Raw genomic sequence first — 27,339 nt, 5'->3', positions numbered from 1 at the left:
GTTTAGTCTGCTGGTAGGACTGATGGGACTTGGCTTTGCTGGGCTTGTCCTTGTGTGTGTGTGTGTGTGTGTGTGGTGGGGGGGGGGGTGATGGGGGGGTGTTCCTTGTACTTTCTGTCTCGGTGTTACACAATAATAGATATTCCAGATGCGAAACACACAAACGTGTGCACGCAAGCACACACGCGCACACACACACACCGGCAGAGCCAATCCAGTTTCCAGTCATTTATGAGGAAAGGCCTTCGAAACGGCAGGGCTAGGGGCAGATGTGAAAGTAATTTCAAATCATTTATTTTCTCTGGCTTGAGCTCTTTTGCTACTAAACTGCTGCAGCATGATTAACATTAATTTCCCCCCCATGTTTAGTAAGAGAAGACAGGCACGTGTAAGCCCAACGTGAAGCACGGTCGGGCAGTGGGGTGAATGAGAGGAAAGAAATGCACAGTAGTTTCAGGCTGAATTAGTCAGTCACTGGAATGACCGTGGCCTGTCTCACTTTCACATAGACACCTACTGATGGATGGGGAACCCAGACAGGAAAACATTCCGCCTTGTTCCAGATGGCTGCTGTGGAAATGGTTGAGTAATCAGTAGGGTATTAAAAGTCTAACTTACATAATGACATGTCCAGTCCAGTAGTAATTCTACTTTGAGAGGTCCATCGAACTGGCAATGACCATTTTTGGACGTATTAACTTGGACGTAAGAGTTGTAAGATTTATGTTGTTTGTGAATAGTCTTAGGATGAATCATACAAACAGGCTTGTTGGGCCCTATCGGCGAAAGTCAGTTCAGGTTAGCATTAGGTTGCACAGATGAGAACTGAAAGGACTAAACAGAAATAGATGAATAGTTTATTTGCATATTTGTTTTGCGACACAAGTATGTTGACCTAAGCAACTCCCACAAACACGTTTTTAGTTATAATCTAATTATTATTTGTATTTTTTTATTTAACCTTTATTTAACTAGGCAAGTCAGTTAAGAACAAATTCTTATTTAGAATGACGGCCTACCAAGGGACAGTTCGAAATTTACTGGGGTGGGGTGGGCTGGTCCAAAATAGGGGAGGATTGTCAAACTTTTTTTTTTGCTTTGGGGAGGGTAGTGTGTTTTTTCCTGATTTACATTAGCCATTTTGCAGGTTTACTATACTATATAAGGTCTTCCATATAGCCACATTTCTTCATCTGCTTGCATGCGCCTCCCCTATGTTTTAGTACTACCCTTATGCAGTATGCTTTTCCGCATGCACTATACCACAAGTCAATATAGTCTATCAGTCAACTGTCGATCCTGCCCTCTATCAGCCATTTATGGTGACATTAGTGGTAGGTGGGTCGTTTGTTCAGATCTGCTGCCTTCAACACCGTGAACCCTCTCAGGGCTGGGTGTCTCAGGCTTTTTACACTCTTGAATTGCATCCTACCTGGAATGCCGCTCCTACCAGGTGACGTGGAGAAGATCTGTGTCTGCACCATTTACTACTGGTGTCCCCCAGGGCTCGGTTCTAGGCCCTCTCCTCATCTCTCTATACACCAAGTCACTCGGATCCGTCATATCCTCACACGACCCCCCCCCCCCCCCCCCCCCCCCCATACCTTCAGGGCTATGCTCAAAACCTCTCTTGGCCCTCCCACCCCTACGGGAGGCAGTGCCCACTCAGCCCAGTCAAAGCTATTCTCTGTCCTGGCACCCCAATGGTGGAACCAGCTTCTCCCTGAAGCTAGGACAGCGGAGTTCCTGCCCATCTTCTGAAAACATCTCAATCCCTACCTATTGAAAGAGTATCTTAAATAATCCAACGGCACACCCCCTTGCACCACCTCCTCACCTCTTCATTCTCACACTTGACTTTTTCCCCCCCAATTACTAGCTCTGACCTTGCTTATAGCTACTTTATTGAGGAAAAACATATTTACTACGACTGTGATATGTGGTTGTCCAACCTAGCTATCTTAAGATGAATGCACTAACTGTAAGTCACTCTGGATAAGAGCGTCTGCTAAATGACTCAAATGTAAATGTAAAATGACATTTGAATGATGGCGCAAAAGCCCTGTTATTTGAATGTTTCATTCCATTTGGATCAGTTGTGGGTCTACTCTCGACAGATTATAGAAAGACACAGTAGCAGCCCAGTCTGGCTGTTGCCGATCATCATTCTCCCAAGTTGTCCTATATAGTGTGGCCACATACAGAGCCTATGGCGTCTACACCCTATGGAACTTCCTCTGTCCCCCATACATACAACATCTGTAAATGTTCCTGAGTGGCCATGTTACAGTTTTGACTTAAATCTGCTTGAAAATCTATGGCAAGACTTGAAAATTGCTGTCTAGCCATGATCCCCAACTCTTTTACAGAGCTTGAGGAATTTTGAAAAGAATAATGGTTAACTATTGCACAATCTAGTTGTGCAAAGCTCTTATGAGGCTTACCCAGGAAGACTCACAGCTGTAATTGCTGCCAAAGGTTTTTCTAATATGTATTAACTCATGCATGGGCTAACTATCTATGTGATATTTCAAAAAAATAGTTTTTTTTGTTTGAATTTTGTTTGAATTTACCACATAATCAAGGTAAATTAGTGTTTTATTTTTCATTAATCTTTACAAAAATATAATTTAGTTGAAAATCTGATTGCCCTCTAGCTGATCATTGTCTGCAGCCGGCTCTGATCGTAGTGTAATGAAACAGGCAGGAAGAGTGAGCTCCTCTGTGGTTGGTGAACCCTCAACCTTCTTAGCCCTGCATTGCATCGACTGTGCCACAAAACCATGCTGAAGTTGCAAAGTTGATATCCACGTTTATAAATGCAGGGTTTGCTATGGCTCTTGTTATTTATGGTGGTAATAATTCTTTTTGAGTACATTTTATGAAGGGGGAGGGTACGCAAAATATTTTACAGTACAGTCATGTGAAAATATTTTTTACGTTGGGGAAGCGGATGCATTTTTTTTGAATGACACCTCGAGTTAGACCTCGATTATGACTACAGTCGTTTGACCCCCGAGATGAGTATGAGCTAACCACGGTCCAAAGAGAATGAACTTGCTTGGGAGAGGTCACAACACAATCACCAAAGCTAGGGATGACAACAATATTAGTCATTAATGAAGGTCACTAGTTCTGAGACATTTGTGTCTGAACCTTCCCAAAAGAGTGTTTCTATGTTTGATAAGCACAATTTCCACATTCCTAAACAAGGTGTAGTTTTAGGTGGGCCTTGAGCAAACTGTCTGATGCCGGTGTTATGTCTGGGGGTCTCGTTTCGGGGAAATGAGTGTATATGCATCCCAGCTGCAGATCTCATGTGTCCCCCTTGCACCTCACATTCTCAGCCCTTTGGTTTCCTTTTGGACCATTCTGCCAAACCAAACACTGAGATGGTTTTAAGAGCCCCCACTTCAAACCGGCTACCCCTCCTCCCGTCATGTATTTACATTAGAGAGAAACCTTGCCAACTTTGCGTCTAGAACCTCCAAGTCCTTTCAAGGCCCTCCCTTGACCACGTTCACTCTGCCTTGCTCTGCTTTGTTAATGGAAACTCACAGTTATAAAGTAACCGTCGGGATTTAAATGTATGAAAGACTGTCTTCTCTCTTGCCACTGTGGTCAGTAGTCGGGTGACTGGGGTCACTGCAAAAACAGTCTGACTCAATCCCGTCTTTCCGTTCACCACTACATTTTTGGTGTCGAGGGAATACAAACATTCCCAGAGGCTGACGCCATTTCCGGAAAACCACCCCCATTTTTACTAAACGCTAATGTTTCTGGATTCACACAGAATTGTTGGACTGTCTTTCTTAGCAGGCGAGACGACTGGCTGTTGAAGAAAAGGCTGAGCTCAGCATTCATGGCTTATCAAAGGAGTTTTTAGAGGGTTGACACTGACCACTTCATGTCTCCACATACACATTACAGCCAGGAGTTAGACTGTGGGTCTATGGTTCTATGGGCTTATGGGACTGAACAGAGTCAGAGGTCAGATGGATGAGTAAGGGAGCAGGGAGGAGTCTTAGAACGCCAACTGGAGGTGAAAGACTCAGAGGGGTTGGGTTAAATGCGGAAGACACATTTCAGTTGAATGCATTCAGTTGTACAACTGACTAGGCATCCCCCTTTTCCTCAAATGTGAAGACGCCGCTCTCCTTTAAGGGTTCTCAGGACAGACAGAGGAGGGTAACTGAGGACCGTGACCCTTCTACTGACCGGTTGGGTTTAGGGTTAGCCCCATACTTTAGGGTTAGGGGACCACCCTCAGCTTACTTCAGCCCTCAGGCAACAGCTTTTGTCTCGACTGTTATTGTAGCTTGGTGAAAAGCTCGGTGTAGCTTGGGCTCCCGAGTGGCGCAGAGGTCTAAGACACTGCATCTCAGTGCTAGAGGTGTCACTACAGACCCTGGTTAGATTCTAGGCTGAATCACAACCGGCCGTGATTGGGAGTCTCATAGGGCGGGGCACAATTGGCCCAACAATTGGCCGGGGTAGGCCATCATTGTAAATAAGAATTTGTTCTGAACTGACTTGCTTAGTTAAATAAAGGTTAAATAAAATACACGCAATTCAGATTTTTTATGTTGGATCAAGATAGCGTAAAAGCGTGATGTGTTTTTGCAATCCCACTTTGTATTTTACTGATTGATTATAATTGAGAGAAGATCAATGGGAAAACATCATTGAATTATTGATTATGCAAATGCCATTCCCCTAGTCCCAATCAATTATATTTTCAACATCTCATTTACTTTCTCAAAAGTTGCGTAACATAGACCTACAAAGTGAAAAGTCACCAAGTAAAACAAATTGATGATGCGTGTGGTTCAAAGGTTATCTCCATGTTGAGAAGTCCATTTGTGCTGCCACTGTGTATCCCAACCTGGCCCTCAATACACCTTACCCTGAACTCACCTCTCTGGTCAAGTTGGTGACAGAGCACAACAAATTCTAAGGCAGTGCAGTTTAAAAGGATCGGAGCCTTTAAAAAAAAAAAATCTTGCATAAAATGACATACTCAAATCTAACTGCCTGTAACTCAGGACCAAAAACAGGGATATGCATATTCTTGTTACCATTTGAAAGGAAACACTTTGACGTTTGTGGAAATGTGAAATTAATGGAGGAGAATATAACACATTAGATCTGGTAAAAGATAATACAAACCAAAAAACATGCGTTTTGAATTTTTTTGTTTTAATCCATCATATTTGAAATGCAAGAGAAAGGCCATAATATAATATTGCAGTTTAGGCACAATTTAGATGTAGGTCACTAGATGGCAGCAGTGTGTGTGCAAAGTTTCAGATTGATCCAGTGAAGCATTGCAATACTGGACATTATTTTGTATCAAGTCTGCCCAAATGTGCCCGAATTGGTCAAGTGATACATTTTCAAGTACAACTATAGAAAACTTTCAAAAATGATATGGTAATACAAAATTTAGCTACTGTAAATTTGACAGTGTCATTAGATTAACAAGAATTTCAGCTTTCTGCCCATATAAGACATGTCCATGTCCTGTAAAATTTGCTGTTACTTACAACGTCATGCTAATCACATTAGCGCACGTTAGCTCAACCGTACCGGTATAGGGACACCGATCCCGTAGAGGTTATTAAAGGCAAATATGCCTTCAAAAATGAAGAATAAGGTCTCAATAGGGCTCCATGCCATGGCTGCACTGTCCCGAATCTTTCATTGATAATCTTCAAGTGAAATAATACATGATTGAATGACTGTGGCTGATCCAGGGACTCTGTATCTCTCTCTTTCTGCAGAGTCTGAATGTCCAGGTGGAAGATGTGCGTATCCGGGCCATCTCCTCCCAGCGTAAAAGGGTTCCCATGACGGAGGGATACCTGGAGGTGAAGGACGGGGGGAAGTGGAGACAGATCTGTGACTTGGAGTGGACTGAGATGAACAGCCGGGTCATCTGTGGGATGTATGGCTTCCCTGGAGAGAAAAGATACAACACTAAAGTCTACAAGTGAGCAGCATAACAGAAAAGAGGGAAAGATAAGATACATGCAGACTTCATGAAGTGCTCCCAAATGTCTCTCTCTCTCTCTCTCTCGTCATATTCCATTTAGTTGGACTCGAGGGATAGCCTGTGCATGCGCACAATGGAAAAGGTTTGCTTGGATCAAACAAAATGGAATATTATGTTGTGATAAAGTTTGGAATGACAGCGTCTAAAGACCTGCACACCCGGACACTTCTATAACATGCCATTCACATCCGAAATACAGATTAAAAAATATATATTAAAAAATGGAATCTCTCCTTTAAATCAGACAGATTGTTTATTCCAGCAGGCAGCCATACCATTCTGGCCTGTATCCCTCTATTGGTCCTCTTCTATGGGAGGGGGTCGGTCCTTGCACCACCAGATCCTGTTGGAAGTAGTGTGGGGGGCCAGGTGGTGGGAACTCATCCCATTTGGTGGCTCTACAAAGGGTCATGTCTCTAATGTGATATTAAACTAAGGCCCTGACTCTCTGTGGTCACTAAAACTCATGTGGCACTTGTGAGAGAAGTGGTGTTAGCTGGAGCAGAAGAGAAAGTGGTTGGGAAACAATCACACTTTGTGTGTGTCCACTAATATTCTCACAAAAATATTTTGTTTCACATTTGGACCATGAATGACTTGGGCCATGAATGACTTGGACTGGTAATGGGAATGGTATCACAGGAGGTGGGACCTTAATTTGGGAGGGGCTTGTGGTAATGGCTGGAGAGGAATCAGTGGAATGCTATCAATTACATCAAACACATGGTTTCCATGTGTTCGATGCCATTCCATTTGCTCCGTTTCAGCCATTATTATGAGCCGTCCTTCCCTGATGGGAATTGCATGTTCTTTTGACTACAATACTGCCATTGTACTTTGTACTAAAACAGTCAAGTTCAACTGGGGAAACGTATTAATGAGGGGTAGGGTAGCATTTTATGTATTAAAAAACAAAAGTTGGTATAATGTTTCCTCATCAGGTACTGTAGACAAGTTCATGTTTTCACAGCAGGCTAAAAGAGAAAAATCAACTATTTAAATTCAGTGCAATTGAACTAAATTCAACTCGACTCAATCTCTTTGTTTCCTGTCTCAGCCTGCTGTCCAAGCGCAGGAAGAAGAACTACTGGGGCTTCGGGGTGAACTGCACGGGGAATGAGGCTAGCCTGCATGGCTGTAAACTGGGCCACAAGGTGGAGCTGAGGAAGAATGCCACCTGTGACAAGGGCTTGCCCGTGGTGGTCAACTGTGTTCCAGGACGGGCCTTTGCTCCCAGCCACGCCCAGGGCTTCAGCAAGGCCTACAAGGTGGAGGTAGGTTGGATCATCTGGAACGAGAGAGAGCATAGAACTGGGATTCAAAGGACCTCTGTGCAAGAGACTGCTTATGATGGAGATGTGATGTTACTAGAGTTTGAGCTGTCTCTGGCCTTGTATCTTGTATTGAAATGGAAAGCATTCAGAAGAGGAGAAAATTATGAAAGGCAAACCTTAGTTGTTAATGTTAATTAATGTAAGGAAACAGTTACAATTACAGTTTGATTTTGTGATCTTTCCTATAAAATCCACTCTTTGATTTCTGCATTATGTGCTGTGCTGTTTTTTATCACGTTGCATGTGATTCAACTTAGAGACTGCAGAACACTGTGTTCGAACACTTCACAGATGAGTCATGGGCTCTGGACAAAGGGGAAAATAGGCACACTGAGATCTCAAACTCTCTCTCCCTCTCTCTCTCTCTCTCTCTCTGTGATTCACAATAAGCTCAGATGTATGGAACAATACGATACTGTTTATCTTTGTGTGGTTCAACAAACAAAATCCAAATATGAGTTACTGGACTGTTTCTGTAAAGAATACAGACACATGTATCAAAAGTGATTGTAAACTATTGTTTCTCAGTAACAGTAGGCCTAACATGGTTAATCGTTTCCGCAGCAACCCCTGGTGCGTCTGAGAGGCGGGGCCAACATAGGGGAAGGGCGAGTGGAAGTGCTGAAAAATGGTGAATGGGGCACCGTCTGCGATGACAGCTGGAACCTGAAGGCAGCCACCGTGGTGTGTCGAGAACTGGGCTTCGGTAGTGCCAAGGAGGCCCTCGCTGGAGGCAAACTGGGACAAGGTAGGTCTCCACTCTCTCTCTCGCTCTGTCTCTCTATCTCTCCCATTCAAGTACATGAATCTGCTGTAATGGAATATGCAAGCGTTTATCCATAGTGATCCAAGTCTCAGACCAACCACCTCTGCCATCCACTATTCAGATGCTGTATAACCACACAGTAACAGAGGATAGTGTCTTTTCTGTTTTCTTGATCTGCTGTCAGTCTGTGTCTCAGACTACCTTGGCTCTAGCTACAGAGAAAACACTGCCAGAGAAATGTTCCTGTCCTGTCATATGCTGGAGACAGACACAGCAGGAAGGGAGTGATCACACATTATATTGTGGAAAATCCATTTTTATTCATGTGAATTATTTTGACTTGACGAAGTTTTAAAAAGAGAAAGGAGAACAGTTTAATGTTCCCAAGTGTCCCAATTGAATAAGTCAGAGTTGGCTTAAAATTGGCAGGAGAGTTGATATCCACTCTCAGTGAGATTTCTACTCCTGTTAGGCATTATTGCTATTCAATTAAACATAGTGGGCCGGTTTCCCAGACACAGATTTAGCCTAGTCCTGAACTAAAAAGCTCTTTCATTGGAGGACTCTCCGTTGAGAATGCTTTTTAGTCCTGAACTACTTTAAATCTGTGTCTGGGAAACCAGTCCAGTGTCTGTGTCCTGGATTATTGAAAGCATATTTAATTCTGAGATCGAGAGTGGGATGGATCTGACTCCCAGTGTCTTCTCTCCCCTGTAGGAATGGGCCCTGTCCATATGAATGAGGTGAAGTGTTCTGGCTTTGAGAAATCCCTCACTGAGTGCTACTTCAATAGAGATGCCCTGGGCTGCAGTCACGAGGAGGATGCTGCAGTTAGATGTAATGTTCCTGCCATGGGCTTCCAGAACAGAGTGAGTAGACCTAGCACATTTATTAGATTTTTTATTTAACCTTTATTTAACCAGGTATTTAACATGCCCACTGCATGTTGCTGCATGTTGCTGCAAACAGTGCATTCGGAAAGCATTCATACCCCTTTACTTTTTCCACATTTTGTTACGTTACAGCCTTATTCTAAAATGGATTCAAGTAATATTTTCCCTCATAAATCTACATACAATACCCCATAATGACAAAGCGAAAACAGGTTTTTAGAAATGTTAGCAAATTTGTAAAGTAAAAAAAATGGAAATACCTTATTTACAAGTATTCAGACCCTTTGCTATGAGACTCGAAATTGAGCTCAGGTGCATCCTGTTTCCATTGATCATCCTTGAGATGTTTCTACAACTTGATTGGAGTACACCTGTGGTAAATTTTATTGATTGGACATGATTTGGAAAGGCACACACCTGTCTATATAAGGTCCCGTAGTTGACTGTGCATGTCAGAGAAAAAACCTAGCTATGAAGTCGAAGGAATTGTAGAGCTTTGAGACAGGATTGTGTCGAGGCACAGATCTGGGGAAGGGTACCAAAAAATGTCTGCAGCATTGAAGGTCCACAATAACACAGTGGCCTCCATCATTCTTAAATTGAAGAAGTTTAGAACCACCAAGAATCTCCCTAGAGCTGGCCGCCCGGCCAAACTGAGCAATTGGGGAGAAGGGCCTTGGTCAGGGAAGTGACCAAGAAACCGATGGTCACTCTGACAGAGCTCCAGAGTACCTCTGTGGAAATGGGAGAACCTTCCAGAAGGACAACCATCTCTGTAGCACTCCACCAATCAGGCCTTTATGGTAAAGTGGCCAGATGGAAACATGACAGCCTGCTTGGAGTTTGCCAAAAGGCACCTAAACGACTCTCAGACCATGAGAAACAAGATTCTCTATCTGATGAAACCAAGATTGAACTCTTTGGCCTGAATACCAAGCGTCCAGCCTGAAGGAAACCACGCACTGCTTATCACCTTGCCAATACCATCCCTACGGTGAAGCATGGTGGTGGTAGCATGATGCTGTGGGGTTTGTTTTTCAGCGACAGGGCCTGGGAGACTAGTCAGGATTGAGGGAAAGATGAACGGAGCGATGAACAGAGAGATCCTTGATGAAAACCTGCCCAAGAGCGCTCAGGGCATCAGACTGGGTGAAGATTCACCTTCCAACAGGACAAAGACCCTAAGCACACAGCCAAGACAAAGCAAAAGTGGCTTCAGGACAAGTCTCTGAATGTCCTTGAGTGGCCCAGCCAGAACCCGATCCAACATCTCTCGAGAGACCTGAAAATAGCTGTGCAGCGAAGCTTCCCATCCAACCTGACAGCGCTTGAGAGGATCTGCAGAGAAGAATGGGGGAAACTTCCCAAATACAGGTGTGCCAAGCTTGTAGCGTCATATCCAAGAAGACTCAAGGCTGTAATTGCTGCCAAAGGTGCTTCAAGAAAATATTGAGTAATGGGTCTGAATACTTATGTAAATGCGGTAAGTAGGGGTGCTGATCACAAAACTAGTGCACTGGGCCTTTATTACTCCTGTATGAGCGGACTGAAATAGTCGCCAGCAGCTCGGGGAGAAGAAATTCTCCAATAAGTATATTTTTTACAATGGAGAAGTACCAAGATGGCCTCACAATGGCTTCAATACTGCACCCCCTGTCAGTCATCCAGGGTTTATACACATCACTGGTATTACTCATAAGTACTCATATTGTACTTGTGTGTTACTCATATGAAACTTCTATAGTACTTGTATGTTACTTGTATATTACTCATATAAGTCATATAACTGTATTGCCAACCATTGCCATTTGTAAATGTTCGTTTTATGTCATCCGTGGATGTGCCTATTTTTTTGGGGTTATTCTGATTCCACTATTGACACCAACCACACATTTTCATAATATCAGAAATGCTTGATGTTTTATTGCCTCTGAAAATACTTTAGGTAAAGCCTTTCACAGCCAAAGATAGGATTTATGGCAAATATTTGAGTGTTGTATGCAGAACAGAATACTCAACACAGATGTGAGGGAATATACTACCTCTTTGAATAAAGTGGATTTTTGGGCTAATACTAAACAGATCATCTGTGGCCTAGCGGGTGATCTAGCAGTCTAAGTCGCTGCCCCAGAACACATACTGCTGCAGCATGGGTTCGAATCGGACCCACTGCTATTTCAGCACACTTTCTCCTCCTGTCTTCCCTCTCCATCTCTACCCTGTCCAATAAACACCAAATAGATGAGCAGAATGGGACTGCCTTTATAAACATAACATCTCATCTCTGGTTGCAGCTGCGTCTGAGCGGTGGGCGAAACCCATTTGAGGGGCGTGTGGAGGTGCTGGCGGAGAAGAACGGCTCGTTGGTGTGGGGTACGGTGTGCAGTGACAGCTGGGGCACCATAGAGGCTACAGTCGTGTGCAGACAGCTGGGTCTCGGTTTTGCCAACAACGCCTTCCAGGTGAGTTTATACACAACAAAATCTCATCACATTGGCTGGGCAGCCAGACAATCATGAGCCTAACATTCTTTGACAAAGGGTAAATATGCTTCTGTGTAAGTATCCACAACATGTAATAATATTAAAAGGGTCAATTATACATTTTGGATGATTTTGTGATTGGACCTCACAGATCAGCATGGGTTTTCCCCCTAGTGTGGATGTTGGGAAATAGTCTTCGTAATACTTCGTAAAGGTACATCATCAAGTGGGCCTCAGTTATATATATGCCACCAGCAAACCCCATATATCCATATGGCTCTTATATACATCATTTAGCTGTAAACAGCTGGAGATGTTCACTGAAGGAAAGTAAAAGGGGCTCTGACCTTAGAGCTTATAGTCTCCACACTGACCTTAGAGCTTATCGTCTCCACACTGACCTTAGAGCTTATCGTCTCCACACTGACCTTAGAGCTTATCGTCTCCACACTGACCTTAGAGCTTATCGTCTCCACACTGACCTTAGAGCTTATAGTCTCCACACTGACCTTAGAGCTTATCGTCTCCACACTGACCTTAGAGCTTATCGTCTCCACACTGACCTTAGAGCTTATAGTCTCCACACTGACCTTAGAGCTTATCGTCTCCACACTGACCTTAGAGCTTATCGTCTCCACACTGACCTTAGAGCTTATAGTCTCCACACTGACCTTAGAGCTTATAGTCTCCACACTGACCTTAGAGCTTATCGTCTCCACACTGACCTTAAGAGCTTATCGTCTCCACACTGACTGAGGTGATGGAGTGAGGAGAGGCTACAGGCTAGTCTGGGATACTATAAACTTCACATGTATAGGCCTATGGCTATATGGCGTACGTGAACAGTGTACATTTGATGGAGGGGAGTTCATTCCTGCTCTTTGAAGTTTCATTGGCCTACAACCATCAGCAAACTGTATGTAGTGTAGGTACGCTTACCTGCTGATTAGTGCTGCTATTTTGATTATTTGTTGTATTTAAAGGGTGATTCAAGAGCTGTCTTTAGTCCCACAGTGTGATACACCACTCTAAGGAAAGCACCTCGATACACGCCCGAAAGGAAAGCACTATCTGCGTTCTTTATACATTTTTTCTTGCGGTTCTATAGTTTGAGAGACTTTCTCTAATTTGCAGTGTACTAACAACTACTGAATGCCACTGGCAGTGGTGATATACGTCTGGAAAGTATTTATGAATCATGGAAGAACTGGGTTGATGGGAGAGTTTAATGACTGGAAATTGGACTGGGCTGATAGAACTCTTTTGCACAGTAATTGCGTGATTAAGATGATTGTGTACTAATGCCCCTTTTAATGGCAGTTTACATTAAAGTGTCATTATGTGTTTGGGGATCCTTTAAATGTACTTGGACCTAGCATACACACACTGAAAAAGCAACACGACCAGGTGGGCAAGGAGTCATCAGGCATGGTCATAGGGCTCAGGTCAGGTCAGGTCAGGTCAGGTCAGGTGAGTGAGTGAGTGAGTGAGTGAGTGAGTGAGTGAGTGAGTGAGTGAGAGAGAGAATACTTAAATTCACACAGGACACCGGATAAGACAGGAGAAATACTCCAGATATAACAGACTCACCCTAGCCCCAACACAAACTATTGCAACATAAATACTGGAGGCTGAGACAGGTGGGGTCGTGAGACACTGTGGCCCCGTCCGACGATACCCCCGGACAGGGCCAACCAGGCAGGATATAACCCCACCCACTTTGCCAAAGCAGTCCCCACACCACTAGAGGAATATCTTCAACCACCAACTTACTTCCCTGAGACAAGGCTGAGTAAAGGCTGAGTATAGCCCACGAAGATCTCCCCCACGGCACGAACCCGAGGGGGGCGCCAACCTGGACAGGAAAATCACGTCAGTGACTTAACTCACTCTAAGGTTGCGTCCTAATGGTACCAGATTCCCTATATAGTGACTGGTCAAAAGCAGGAGAATAGGGTTCCATTAGTGACGCAGACTAAGTGTTTCTGCAGGCAGAGGGACAGATGGAACATATGATACCAAAGTCTAAAACTTTGTTCCGTAGACCTCCCGAGCCCCCCTCCTTCCCTCCAACCCACCCGTACTTAATCCTTCCGTGGGAGATCCTGGAAATAATGAGTTTTACAGGACTATTCCCTTGGCTTTGGGCATTGTCAGAGACATACAGATGATAGCCTCTTTATACTGAGTCAGATCCATGAGGACAGATTTAATACATTCTCTCTCTCGACATAGCAACATTTGACTTCAGACGGAGAGACTTTGTTTCCTTAAGGATCTTGCTACTTGCTTTATGAAGTCTCATCAGAAACATGAAATCTAGAAAACATCCTCCAAGGAAAAAGTGGCCTAACCAATATTCTGCTATGTCTATCTTGTGAAGGGGTTTTGGACAATCACAATCAACTACATCTAGGCAGATGTTCACGTATCGCAACAATAGCTGTGCAGTCTCATGACTTGCAAGGATGGAAATGTAGATAGGGAGACCTCTTGTGGTAGGATGATGAAATGACAGTTTTCCATTTTGAGTTGGAAGAATTGAAGCTCGGCCTGTGTTTGATCGGTTTGTCTGTGTTATTTCTCACTACCAGGAGACGTGGTACTGGCCAGGAGACGTGAGTGCTGATGACGTGGTGATGAGCGGGGTCAGGTGCTCGGGGACGGAGATGACTCTGGCCCAGTGCCTCCATCATGGGAAACACCTCGACTGCCCCCGAGGGGGAGGACGCTTTGCTGCTGGTGTCTCCTGCTCTGAGAGTAAGTCACTTATAATAGCCGGGTCGCATTCATTATGGCAGACCGTTGCAAAACATAAAAAAATAAATAATAATGTTGTTCTTGGACAAGTCCATGTTACCCCCAAAAAGTGTTGGGCGGCCATTTTGCTGCTGTTTGAATCCTTGATTGGGTCTCTATTCAAAGTGCAGGCTCTGATCTCCATATTAACAACAACCTATCCTCTGCCTCGGCATACAGCGGCCCCAGACTTGGTTCTAAACGCCCAGGTGGTGGAACACACCACGTACCTGGAGGACCGGCCCATGTACATACTGCAGTGTGCCAACGAGGAGCACTGTCTGTCCAGCAGCGCCGCCGCCGCCACATCGTCCTCCTACCGCCGCCTGCTGCGCTTCTCCTCCCAGATACACAACAACGGACTGACAGACTTTCGCCCCAGAGCCGCACACCACTCCTGGATCTGGCACGAGTGCCACAGGTATAGAAACATGGCGTAGGACGGGAGGATGAATTCCTGGGTCCTTCAGTTTTAGTCATTGAGTTAAGTAGTGGAAGGTACGATGAAGGAGGGGTTGGACAATGGCATGCAAGCGAGCATCGCTGTGAGCGTTACACGAGTTGAGAACAATCACCGTGCTGCAATAAAAGTCCCCTGGAGAGGGTGGTCATTGTCGCAGTCTTGTGAGATCATAGATTTGTGGTCTGACTTGTAGTCATGTGGAGGCAGTGCCTGCTGTGGGTGTCAGAGGCTGGTTATGATGATGACGATAAGGAGGGTGGTGATGATGATGGACTGTCTCCGTCTCCCTGTCCAGGCACTACCACAGCATGGAGGTGTTCACCCACTATGACCTACTGAGCCTCAACGGCACCAAGGTGGCAGAGGGACACAAGGCCAGCTTCTGTCTGGAGGACACCCAATGTGAAGAGGGTAAAGAGGCTTTAATGTGAAAAACAAATGATGAAAATGATCACGACAAACCTCGTCTATGTTCCTGATTCTCTACTTTAGCACTGTTGTCTCTCTGGCCGGGCAGGTATTGAGAAGAGGTACGAGTGCGCTAACTTCGGGCAGCAGGGCATCACTGTTGGGTGCTGGGATACGTACAGACACGACATTGACTGTCAGTGGATAGACGTGACAGACGTTGTGCCAGGAGACTACATCTTCCAGGTGAGAATCGTATTTAATTTGTCTTATTTCAAAACAATTTTATTTTTCTTCCATCATTTAAAATAACAATTATGATAGGATAGGCATGCGAATCTCTACATCCAAATATGACATGGGAGCAAGGTCCTTGTATAACATGAGAATCTTCTACTCTGAACAACAATATAAACGCAACATGTAAAGTGTTGGTCCCATGTTTCATGAGCTGAAATAAAATACCCTATAAAATGTTCCAGATGCACAAAAAGTTTTTCTCTCAAATTGAGTTCACAAATTTGTTTACATCCCTGTTAGTGAGCATTTCTCCTTTGCCAAGATAATCCATCCACCTGACAGGTTTGATCTATCAAGAAGCTGATTAAACAGCATGATCATTATACAGGTGCACCTTGCCTTGTAATGGGGACAATAGGCCACTAAAATGTGCAGTTTTGTCACACAAGGCCACAGAAGTTGAGGGAGCGTACAATTTGCATGCTGACTGCAGGAATGTCCACCAGAGCTGTTGCCAGAGAATTTAATGTTAATTTCTCTACAATAAGCCCCCTTCAACGTCGTTTTGGAGAATTTGGCAGTACGTCCAACCGGCCTCACAATCGCAGACCACGTGTAACCACGCCAAGCAACAGGACCACACCCGGCTTCTTCACCTGCGGGATCGTCTAAGCCCAGCCACCCAGACAGCTGATGAAACTGTGGATTGGCACGCTGGAGAAGTGTGCTCTTCACGGATGAATCCCGGTTTAAACTGAGCGGTTTGCTGATGTCAATGTTGTGGACAGAGTGCCCCATAAGCTACGGCCAACAAACACTTTATCAATGGCAATTTGAATCCACAGAAATACTGTGACGAGATCCTGAGGCCCATTGTCGTGCCATTCATCAGCCACCATCACCTCATGTTTGAGCAGGTTAATACACAGCACCATGTCGCAAGGTTCCGTACAAAATTTCTGGAAGCTGAAAATGTCGCAGTTCTTCCATGGCCTGCATACTTACCAGACATGTCACCCATTGAGCATGTTTAGGATGCTCTGGATCGACGTGTACGACAGCGTGTTTCAGTTAGAAAACCAGATACGGACTAGTTTTCTAATCCACCCCCTACCCTTTATTTTTAAAAGGTATTAGTATTCCCAGTCATGTGAAACCCATAGATTAGGGCCTAATGAATGTATTTAAATTCACTGATTTCCTTATAACTATGTAAGTCAAATCTTTGAAATTGTTGCATGTTGCATTTATACTTTTGTTCAGTGTAATAAGCTTGGAGTAGTGACAGTTCTTCTTTCCACTTCTTATTCCATGGGGTTAACAGACGTCGATTCATTTCAATGGAATCCACTTTTAGTCATTCTGCTGGTCACTTTCCCAGCATTTTATAAATGTTATAATTTCACTAATAGTTGCTGCCAACACAGATCGGTCTTTTGGTCATAGCAAGAGTATGTGGGTGCTCTGATAACATCATCAATACATTGTTTCTCTCCCTAGGTTGTGATCAACCCAAACTTTGAGGTAGCAGAGTCCGACTACACCAACAACGTTATGAAGTGCAGGTGTCGATATGACGGCCACAGGATATGGATGTACAACTGTTATATAGGTGAGAGACCGGAGCTTACTGGCTACAACATTATTGAATGTGATGGACACTCGTCTTGTTCAAAGCCATTTTGTCTATGGATGACCACATTCCGAAGAGGTTTAAATTCACAGAAAATAAATGCGTGAAAAGGCAATCGCAAAATGTAAATGTTTTAATAGTACGGCATCCCGGTTTTGCTCAAGGACACAGACTTTTCACCTTGACAGCTCGGTTATTCGAACCAGCGACTTTCGATTACTGGCCCAACGCTCTTAACCGCTAGGCTACCTGCCTCATCTAGTGTATTGCTCAACTTGAATGATTCAGATGTTTGTGTGTGGCAGTTTTTAGCGTTGAAAAAATATATACACACCACTCTATTCTGTCTAGAATTTAATGTCTTTCGAGAAAATAACAGTGCTTATGAAAATAAATGTCACCCCTCAACACGTTTTTTGTTTATTTTTCTTCACAGTTCTTAATTGAACATTTCACATGAATACCTAATTCATACCCTAGGCACATACACAACGTAAGAGCACAAAATGGCGATCCTGAAAAGTTACGTCAAGTTACAAATGAAGTCGCTGCGGTTTATCAAATCAAACTTTATTTACATAGATTGTTTTAAATATATAGGTGATTCATTTACTTTTTTTAATCTGAAACCTACAACATAAATGATAGAGTTGCTTTGCTTTCCTAACAAAATTGTCCACATCCTGCCTTTTTATTCCCATCTCCAGACAGAAGATCTCTGTGTTCATTTAATGTCATCTTTACATTTTATTTAAGTCACTGCACCTTTACATATTTTTGCTATGCAAGTATGCAGGGTATAAGTTAGACTTAATAGGAATCACAGGAGGTTGGTGGCACCTTAATTGGGGAGGGCGGGCTCGTGGTAATGGCTGGAGCGGAATAGTATCAACGACATCAAACACGTGGTTTCCATGTGTTTGATGCCATTCCAGTTGCTCCGTTCCAGCCATTATTATGAGCTGTCCTCCCCTCAGCAGCCTCCACTGATAGGAATTATACAACTGGTGCCTCTGTTTGCGATGCATCACCAACTCTGTGTTACTTTATCCATCTATGTATGGACGCATTCAGGGTGTTAAATTGACATGTAAGTGGTTGGCATAGAACAAATGACAAAGTAAAACGCATGAATAACTGTCGCCAAACCCCCCCCCCCCCCCCAAAAAAAGGAGCCAAGCTTTACTGAGTTGGCCTGGTTATACATCCACCATAGTTGTTGGAGCCATGCTAGAAAAGACCACGTGAAAAGAAAATACCCAAGCCAGCATAGTATGGTTTAGGTTGGCCCTATAGTGTGAATCAGGCACTTGAGTGCTACAGTGGCATTAACAATAGGAACTTGAAAACAGGAACAAGCCATAGGATGGCACTGGTTTGACAGTTATTAGCAAGGACATCTGGACGTGTGTCGTCCAGTTGTAGCCCGGCATTCCTGTAAAAGATCATGAAAACCATCAGCTCAGTTAAAAGAGAAGGCTTGTGAAGACTTCAGTGATTGAAGTATTTCTACCATTGTAACTATATAGATTCATTTCTACTGACAACCAGTGTACCCTGTGCTTTTCAAACTGTGCCCACTGTTGAATGAGTGCAGTTCTTCATGTGTCCCGTGTGTCTCTCCTCTTCAGGTGGCTCAGTGAGTTCTGAGTCAGAGGAATCCTCTTTCCGTGGCCTCATGAATAACCAGCTGGGACACAGGTAGTGTGGACGGAGTCAACGGAAAGACCGGGAGGAACATTTTATTTAGCGAATCTGATGAATGGCCAGCAAGACTGTTGTGAAATGACCAACCGTTAGAGGGAGCGCTGTGCCGTCTGTTCGGTGCTGGATGAAAATTGAAAAGCAAAGCTCACCTCAGTGCCAACGTTTTATATAAGGACATTGCAGATGAAAAAAAATACCTGTTTTAAAGATCCAGCTTGAAGAAGCAACTCTGTCTTTACGGATCTCGCAAATTTCTGTCACATGTACAGCAAAGTGCTGGTGCTATCAAATCAGAGATATTTAGTTACATGTACCCAACCTTTGTGGTCCACTGTAAGGAAAAAAAGTTATTTTTTTCAACACCTGCTGCACTTTGAGACAGTGTACTGTATTGTTTATTTAAACATTTTTAGGACAGTGTGTTGAGCAGGCAATTAGCTATGCACCTATGAACACTAGCGTAATGCTGTTTCTCTGGACCCCCCCCTCCCTCCTCCACAATGAGTTTGACCCTTTTTCTGTTCAATCCCTTAAGAACTGTTGTCTGCTAAAGATGATAACCTATTTTGCACCTGTCAATGTATTGTCTGTCCAGTATGCAGACGCCCTGTCCCCAGAGTAGTGCTGAGCGATTAAGTGAAATGTGTTATTTTTTTCGGTTTTTAAACAACTAAGTGACTGACATTGAATCAATTATTTTGTATTTCATTTAGTTCTGTAAGCTCAATGCACACAGTTTCTCTAAAGATAACTCAGATCCGTTCTGTGTTTCTGTTACGACTGCTACACAAGAGAGAAGAATGCGTGATCATTAAGGGATATAGAGAGCAGCTGTTGTTTCGTGAGGTAAACACATGATCTAAGTGGTTGATAGTTGGTATTCAGCAGTCATAAAAGTGTGCCTTATTTCATTTGAAGAACTACAAAATACAGATTTTTTTTCAGACAACATTAGGCAGCAGCTCTATAGAGATGAGATGACTTGGAATTAAATAATAAAGGCATCAAATAAAACAAACGTAATATACACCACAAGTGAAAATATTTGATTAAAGTAAAGTGAATAAATGATGGTTAATAATTGATAAGCGGTAATGGGCAGTCTACCATCATGGGACTTTATTCATTGTTTTATTCTGTGTTACAGCATTCAACCCACAATGCATAGTGCATTGAATGTTTTCAAAAATGATCAAAATTGTGATACATTTTTTTGAATTTAACCGAAACTGAACAGACCTCCAGAATCACTAATCGCTCAGCACTACCCCAGAGCTTCCTATACAGTTAGTCTCTTTCCGTAATGTGTTGAGGCCGGCAATTAAGGAGAATGAGAGGCTCAATTAGAGATGTGCTTCAAATACAGCAGTTCTGTAACAACTCCCTTCTGCCCAGTTTCCCCTGATGTCGCTACGACAATCAAGTTTTTATTTTTTAACCATCCCTGTAACTGTCGCTTCTGCAGAGATTGTTTTCTAAACTAAAACTCATAGAACTACCTAAGAAGCATTAGACTTTTTGGAGGGTTACTGTCAAAATGATTTATTAAATAAATAAATAGACATGGATGACAGACGCATGTGCCACCAGTGCCCGTGCCTATGAAGTGGGGGAAGTAGCGGAATAGTCTTACATCCACGGAGAACACTATTTGCAAGTCTATGGCATGATCATGTGGTAGAAGCCATTGTGAATATAAATAGGAAGAACTGATTTCTTTCTTGCAGTACGGTAATCACTCAGGATAAGGCAGTATTATTACAACCATACAGCTACCACTAAGGAGAAACTTTTTTTTCCCCTCTCATCAAACCTGCATTTTTACATCTCTAAAGAGGCAATGAGCATTTAAGGCAGAATCCCCAAGTTAGAATGTACACAAACATTTGTCCAAATTGGCCACAAACAGCATGATTTAGGTGAAAGGGAGTTAGTTATTCATGTCATTTGTGTTGGGATTCTGCCTCAAGTTAACATAGTGTATACTTGCATCACTTAATATCAACTCTGGCAATATATTTCATAACTTTCATCTTAGGATTCTGAGATACATATACATTTTAGTCTTATCACCATATTTTGCTCAGCTTTGCTCATTTTTCAAACATCCATTTAATTAAATTATTACCGTCAGGGACTCTTATGTTTGTTTTCTCGATTGTACAAGTCACAAATGACATGTGAAAATGCATCTTTGCATTCTTGTCTTATTTTTGTGATACTGCAACTATAGGGCCCTTTATTTTACAAGGGTGCTCTTCACTAGATGGGTGAGTATCCTATCCTGTATACACAGTTGAATGTTTTAAAGCATTTTGTGCTTGCGTCATATTTTCTCTAATAAAAATAATTAAACAAGCAACCAATGACATGTTCTTGATTTCTTAAAACAGAGACTCAGCAATATGATGTGATCATGAGCAACAATGCGAACAAAATATATTGCAGAGTGAGGCCCGATGACGCAGTTTAGTCGTCCCGATTCTGTGGTTTACTTTGCATCTCTGAGCCTACGTTGAAATGTCATCTCACCTGCTGTAGCGGGTCAGAAATGTTGTGAGAGCGCTCCACCTCGCCGCAGCCCCAGGGCTGTGGTCACCATTCTCCGGGCCACCGCAGAGTCTGTCCATGGCCTCTCCTTTACTGGCTGGATAAACTCTGGGAAATACAGAAGGACTTTACATTAGAGCAAGGAAAGAGGTAATAACACGGTAATAAGTTAGCTATTCACAACGAAAGCACGACAGACCACATACTTTCTGTTTCAGTACAGAGGGATCAAAAAACATGAACAATGCCTGCGCATCTCATGGCTTTCCCTTTGGCCTTCTTGCTGCTGTCAGACAGAGTGCGTGTCTTCAGGAGAGGGTGCCGAATGGAAAGTGCACGGAGGGCTAAACAAACAAATCAAAGTTTATTTGTCACGTGCGCCGAATACAACGGGTGTAGACCTTACAGTGAAATGCTTACTTACAGGCTCTAACAAATAGTGCAAAAAAGGTATTAGGTGAACAATAGGTAGGTAAAGAAATAAAACAACAGCAAAAAGACAGGCTATATACAGTAGCGAGGCTATAAACGTAGCGAGGCTACATACAGACACCGGTTAGTCGGGCTGATTGAAGTAGTATGTACATGAATGTACAGTTAAAGTGACTGCATATATGATAAACAGAGAGTAGCAGCAGTGTAAAAAGAGGGGGGGGGGGGGGCGCACACAATGCAAATAGTCCCGGTAGCCATTTGATTACCTGTTCAGGAGTCTTATGGCTTGGGGGTAGAAACTGTTGAGAAGCCTTTTTGTCTTAGACTTGGATAGGTTGTTATTCTGCCACCACCTGGCCCTGTCTCTGACCTCCTCCCTATAGGCCGTCTCGTCGTTGTCGGTGATCAGGCCTACCACTGTTGTGTCGTCTGCAAACTTAATGATGGTGTTGGAGTCGTGTCTGGCCATGCAGTCGTGGGTGAACAGGGAGTACAGGAAGGGACTGAGCACGCATACCTGGGGAGCTCCAGTGTTGAGGATCAGCGTGGCAGATGTGTTGCTACCTACCCTTACCACATGGGGGCGGCCCGTCAGGAAGTCCAGAATCCAGTTGCAGAGAGGCGTTTAGTCCCAGGATCCTTAGCTTAGTGATGAGCTTTGAGGGCACTATGGTGTTGAACGCTGAGCTGTAGTCAATGAATAGCATTCTCACTTAAGTGTTCCTTTTGTCCAGGTGGGAAAGGGCAATGTGGAGTGCAATACAGATAGCATCATCTGTGGATCTGTTTGGGCGGTATGCAATTTGGAGTGGGTCTAGGGTTTCTGGGATAATGGTGTTAATGTGAGCCATTACCAGCCTTTCAAAGCACTTCATGGCTACGGACGTGAGTGCTACGGGTCTGTAGTCATTTCGACAGGTTGCCTTTGTGTTCTTGGGCACAGGGACTATGGTGGTCTGCTTGAAACATGTTGGTATTACAGACTCAATCAGGGACATGTTGAAAATGTCAGTGAAGACACCTGCCAGTTGGTCAGCACATGCCCGGAGCACACATCTTGGTAATCCATCTGGCCCCGCAGCCTTGTGTATGTTGACCTGTTTAAAGGTCTTACTCACGTTGGCTACGGAGAGCGTGATCACACAGTCGTCCGGAACTGCTGATGCTCTCATGCATGCTTCAGTGTTGCTTGCCTCGAAGCAAGCATAAAAGTGATTTAGCTCGTCTGGTAGGCTCGTGTCACTGGGCAGCTCGCGGCTGTGCTTCCCTTTGTAGTCTGTAATAGTTTGCAAGCCCTGCCACATAAGATGAGCGTCGGAGCCGGTGTCGTATGATTCAATCTTAGCCCTGTATTGATGCTTTGCCTGTTTAATGGTTCGTCGCAGGGCATAGCAGGATTTCTTGTAAGCTTCCGGGTTATAGTCCCGCACCTTGAAAGCAGCAGCTCTACCCTTTAGCTCAGTGCGAATGTTGCCTGTAATCCATGGCTTTTGGTATGTACGTACAGTCACTGTGGGGACGACGTCCTCGATGCTCTTATTGATAAAGCCAGTGACTGATGTGATGTACTCCTCAATGCCATCGGAAGAATCCCGGAACACGTTCCAGTCTATGATAGCAAAACAGTCCTGTAGTTTAGCATCTGCTTCATCTGACCACTTTTTTATTGATCTGGTCACTGGTCCTTCCTGCTTTCATTTTTGCTTCTAAGCAGGAATCAGGAGGATAGAGTTGTGGTCGGATTTACCAAATGGAGGGCGAGGGAGAGCTTTGAACACGTCTCTGTGTGTGGAGTACAGGTGATCTAGAATTGTTTTCCCTCTGGTTGCACATTTAACATGTTGATGGAAATTTGGTAGAACTGATTTAAGTATCCTGCATTAAAGTCTCCGGCCAGTAGGAGCGCCACCTCTGGGTGAGTGGTTTCCTGTTTGCATATTTCCTTATACAGCTGACTGAGCGCGGTCTTAGTGCCAGCATCTGTCTGTGGTGGTAAATAAACAGCCACGAAAAGTATAGCTGAAAACTCTCTAGGCAAGTAGTGTGGCCTGCAATTTATCACAATATACTCTACTTCAGGCGAGCAAAATCTAGACACAGGACCGATTCAAAGATTTTAATCTGATGTCATAAGAAAGAACACCAACTTCCCTTCACCGACCGTCAGAAGGTCACACAACTAACTCCAATGTGCCAAAAGGGACTCGTGACTCATATTGGAGTAAAATATAACTTAAAGTAACTGCCTAGTGTTTCCAGATTTCTATGAAATATGACCTATAATTACTTACAATATGAGAGTGAAATAGCTTCCCTTCCAACATTGTTTAATTAAGTACATTAAAAAGCAGCTATTCTGTGTGGGTGTACACTGGTCATTAAAATATTCACGCAAGTAGACCATTGATTGGCCAGCTCATCCTCCTCTAGATCACTGACTGGCCAGCTCATCCTCCCCAAGGAGATGACATATTCTATGAGGAAATAGCAAGCATTTATGAAACAGTCTGAGATAGAAGTTTGAGGTGGGATTTTTGATGTGTTTTTTTCTTCTTAAATGTATGCTTTAGCCACACAAAAGAAATATCAACATTATTTGGATAGGAATTACCAGAATATGAACTTTAAAAAAAGTTAGATTTACACTGGGCAGTTACTTTAGATACGACTCAAAAGATTTAAAAAAAAATACATACTCAAAAACCATACCTGCAGATTGACTGGAGAACACGCCTAGGGCGCGAGTGTTGTCCATCTACTTAATTTTCATGCCCCTGTCACTGAAAGACATACCAAGATAGACTGGGAGAGTTAGACAGACAGCCCTTGTGAGTGTGCTGTCGGCTTTAGTGAGAGGCATGGGGAGGCTTTCACCTGTGCTGCGGGGTGAGGTTTCCCTTAGGTACAGATCCAGGATAAGCTTCCCTTCCCCAAATCCAAACCATCAGTGAGGAAAAGGTAAAACTGATCCAAGATCAGCATCTAGGGGCAACGTCACCCTACTCCAAGGCTTTTACCTGTAGTCTGCAAAGGCATCCAGCAGGTCGTCTGTTTTGAACATGGCCGGGAAGTCGTAGATCTCGATAACGTGGTCATACTCGTCCTGGTTGATCCACACGTTCCCAAAACATGAGTAGTCGTTGTGGGCGTGTTCGATGGCCACGTCTGTCAAGTGGGCTGTGATCTGATGAGAAATTCAACCAGTTATTGACAGATATACCTATCCCAATTAAGTGTTTCTCAGTAATCCATTTAAATATAATACATGTGAAATATAGCCTATATCTTAGACAATACTGTATATAGTCTATGCCACCAAAGTTTCTATGTATTTAACTTAACAGAACTTCACGACACTAAACAGGTTTCCATCCAACCTTTTTATGTGAGTAAACTATATATCAGATAAATGTCACGACAGGCCTGATGGAAACAGCAAATTTAAACTTTCCAAATGTTGACAACACAAAATACCTTAGAGAATGTGGGATATTCTGTGTTGGTAAAATTATTATTGCGAGAAATGGCTGGTGAAACACCTTTATGCACCTTGGGAAAGCATGCAGTTTACTAGGCAACAGAATACATATTATGATGAACTTCACAGGGTGATGAAAGTGCACAGTGATGAGCTTGATGCTCTTTTCCAATAAATATTGAGGGTCTTATTCTGGTGACATCATCATTGATGCTTGGCTGCCGTTTGACAAATAAAAATTCTCTCTCTTATCCAAAATAATCTCAGCATGTAGGTAGACTACCCGCACTGTATCTGCCAGCTGTTGGCTAGAGCGTACGTGCCAAGACCAGAGTGGGCACATTTGCTATATAACGCAAACATTTTTTGTGACATAACCATAAGAGCAGTTGAAAATGTGATGTAAACCCATTTAACTGGTCATTTTATTTGATTCTGTACATGGCAATTTAACAGTTATGTTTATGCACACTACGTCATCACGCACAGCTTTTTATCCGCAACAAGTCAATTTGATAGAAACTCTGGTGAGAAAATGATTTTATGCAGATTTTAGAATATTACAATGAAAATCTGTTGCTAACTGGATGGAAACCCAGCTACTGTACCTCTTGGCTAAAATCAGCAGCGTCGCCAGCAGCATCCTTGGCTGGTGTTGTATGCGAGACATGGTGTTGGTGGGGGGCCATGTTGCTACTGCACACAGACTCCTCCTCCGTCAGTACCTCTTCTGCTACTTCTTCCTCCTCCTCTTTCTCAGTCTGGTCCTCCAGGGTTACGGCCATGAAGTAGGACAAAGTCTGGTCCCAGGCAGGGGGCCAGGGGCAGGGCTCCTCTGCTGAGAAGCGAATGAAGTCATCCTCCTGCCCAGCGCTAGAGGTAATAGAGGGCACACTGTCCTGGTTGGTGGTGGACGGCGTTTCTGATGGCGTTCCCTCTGTGGTGTGTGAGGAGCAGGGGCAGGAGCAGCAGGACTCTGGGTGCGAGGTGCAGCCCGATGAGGTGCAGCCCGAGGAGGTGCAGCCCGAGGAGGTGCTGCCCGAGGAGGTCCAGCTGAGAGTGAGCAGGGGTAGGTCGAGGTCCACCCCTGCTGGTGGTGTGTGGAGGGAACCGCCGCTGTCCCGCTGCCTGTCCCTGGCCGCCTTGGGAATGTAGATGGCCTTGTCGGGGCGTTTGGTGTTACCTGCACTCTTCTGGGCCAGGGGTTGGGTCTGGGCTGGGGGGGGGGGCATTTTGCTGCTCTGCATCACCATACCTCTCTGGGAGCCTCCTCGTATAAGCTGTCGTCCCCCACACACCATACTAAAGTCATCATGTAACGTTGTGAAAATAATGGGCAATAATTCACATTAAGATGCCCCTATACCTTACAGTTACTTTAGAACTACTTTGGCAGCCAGGCTTGGATCATTTTAATTTACAGTGTGACCTGATAATACATCATATGAATTTGTATTTGACAGTTGTTTATCCTGGAAGTCCCATTGAAGGTCAGAAGACTTATTTTACAAGGGAGACATGAACGTAAGACCTTGTTGTGTGTGCTCTACCTGCAGCTCCAGCCCTCACCCACCCACACAGCAGGTGGCGAGGTTAGGGTGCTTCTGTGTTTTTGTGAATCAGGTAGCGAATTCTCAAATGAAACTTTATTCAGATTATGGTGGGTCACTTGCAACAGTTTGCACGCCAGATAATGTAATACAACCCCCAAAAAATTGGTGTCCATTACTGGAAGTTACCGGTTTGCCTATATAAAAACGTTGCCATAAATGTTCGACTAACCTGGTATTGGCGATACTCTCTTCGTTCTCGATTCTGGAAAACAGTTCTTATAAAATGTACGTGTCCAGTTGCAGGTGGTTCTACAAACACCAGAGAAAACACATTAAGATAGAAAATCCATATTCTGCACCGCGCTTTGGCATCTTTGCTGCTGCACATCTCCTTGCATCTTCGTGGGAACTAGTTTCCGCCGCCACGTGTAGAAGTAGATAACGAGTCATACAGTGCGACCAAAACAAAGATCTAGACACATGCAAGAGCAGTAGCGAGCCGTCATTCAGGGCAGGTGGGGTTATGAGCCCCACATTTTTTG

The 27,339-nt window shown here is 43.8% G+C and overlaps 2 protein-coding genes across 2 annotated transcripts in view; one reads left to right on the top strand and one right to left on the bottom strand.

Moving 5' to 3' along the window:
• Positions 1-21,143, top strand: part of LOC106565379 (lysyl oxidase homolog 2A) — a 44,436-nt gene extending 23,293 nt beyond the window's left edge. Inside the window, exons 4-14 of the mRNA XM_014132425.3 lie at positions 5,784-5,992; positions 7,113-7,329; positions 7,954-8,137; positions 8,873-9,024; positions 11,343-11,510; positions 14,126-14,291; positions 14,511-14,751; positions 15,089-15,204; positions 15,311-15,447; positions 16,942-17,053; positions 18,706-21,143. Coding sequence (XP_013987900.1) covers positions 5,784-5,992; positions 7,113-7,329; positions 7,954-8,137; positions 8,873-9,024; positions 11,343-11,510; positions 14,126-14,291; positions 14,511-14,751; positions 15,089-15,204; positions 15,311-15,447; positions 16,942-17,053; positions 18,706-18,779 — 1,776 coding nt within the window. The 3' untranslated portion in view covers positions 18,780-21,143. The remainder of the gene's footprint in view (positions 1-5,783; positions 5,993-7,112; positions 7,330-7,953; positions 8,138-8,872; positions 9,025-11,342; positions 11,511-14,125; positions 14,292-14,510; positions 14,752-15,088; positions 15,205-15,310; positions 15,448-16,941; positions 17,054-18,705) is intronic.
• Positions 17,423-27,267, bottom strand: LOC106565380 (uncharacterized). Its single transcript, XM_014132426.3, has 5 exons — positions 27,027-27,267; positions 25,853-26,524; positions 24,784-24,950; positions 21,314-21,439; positions 17,423-18,509 (listed from the first exon to the last, which is right to left on the bottom strand). Exons 1-5 carry the CDS (start codon positions 27,183-27,185, stop codon positions 18,392-18,394), a joined length of 1,242 nt encoding a protein of 413 aa, XP_013987901.2. The 5' UTR covers positions 27,186-27,267; the 3' UTR covers positions 17,423-18,391.
• Between the last annotated feature and the right edge of the window lie 72 nt (positions 27,268-27,339).

The sequence above is a fragment of the Salmo salar genome, chromosome 12 (assembly GCF_965601325.2).
Source record: "Salmo salar chromosome 12, fSalSal1, whole genome shotgun sequence".
In the NCBI taxonomy this organism is placed as follows: domain Eukaryota; kingdom Metazoa; phylum Chordata; class Actinopteri; order Salmoniformes; family Salmonidae; genus Salmo; species Salmo salar.
The sequence above is the reverse complement of the archived record's forward strand: the minus strand, read 5'-3'. Positions and strand labels throughout refer to the sequence as shown.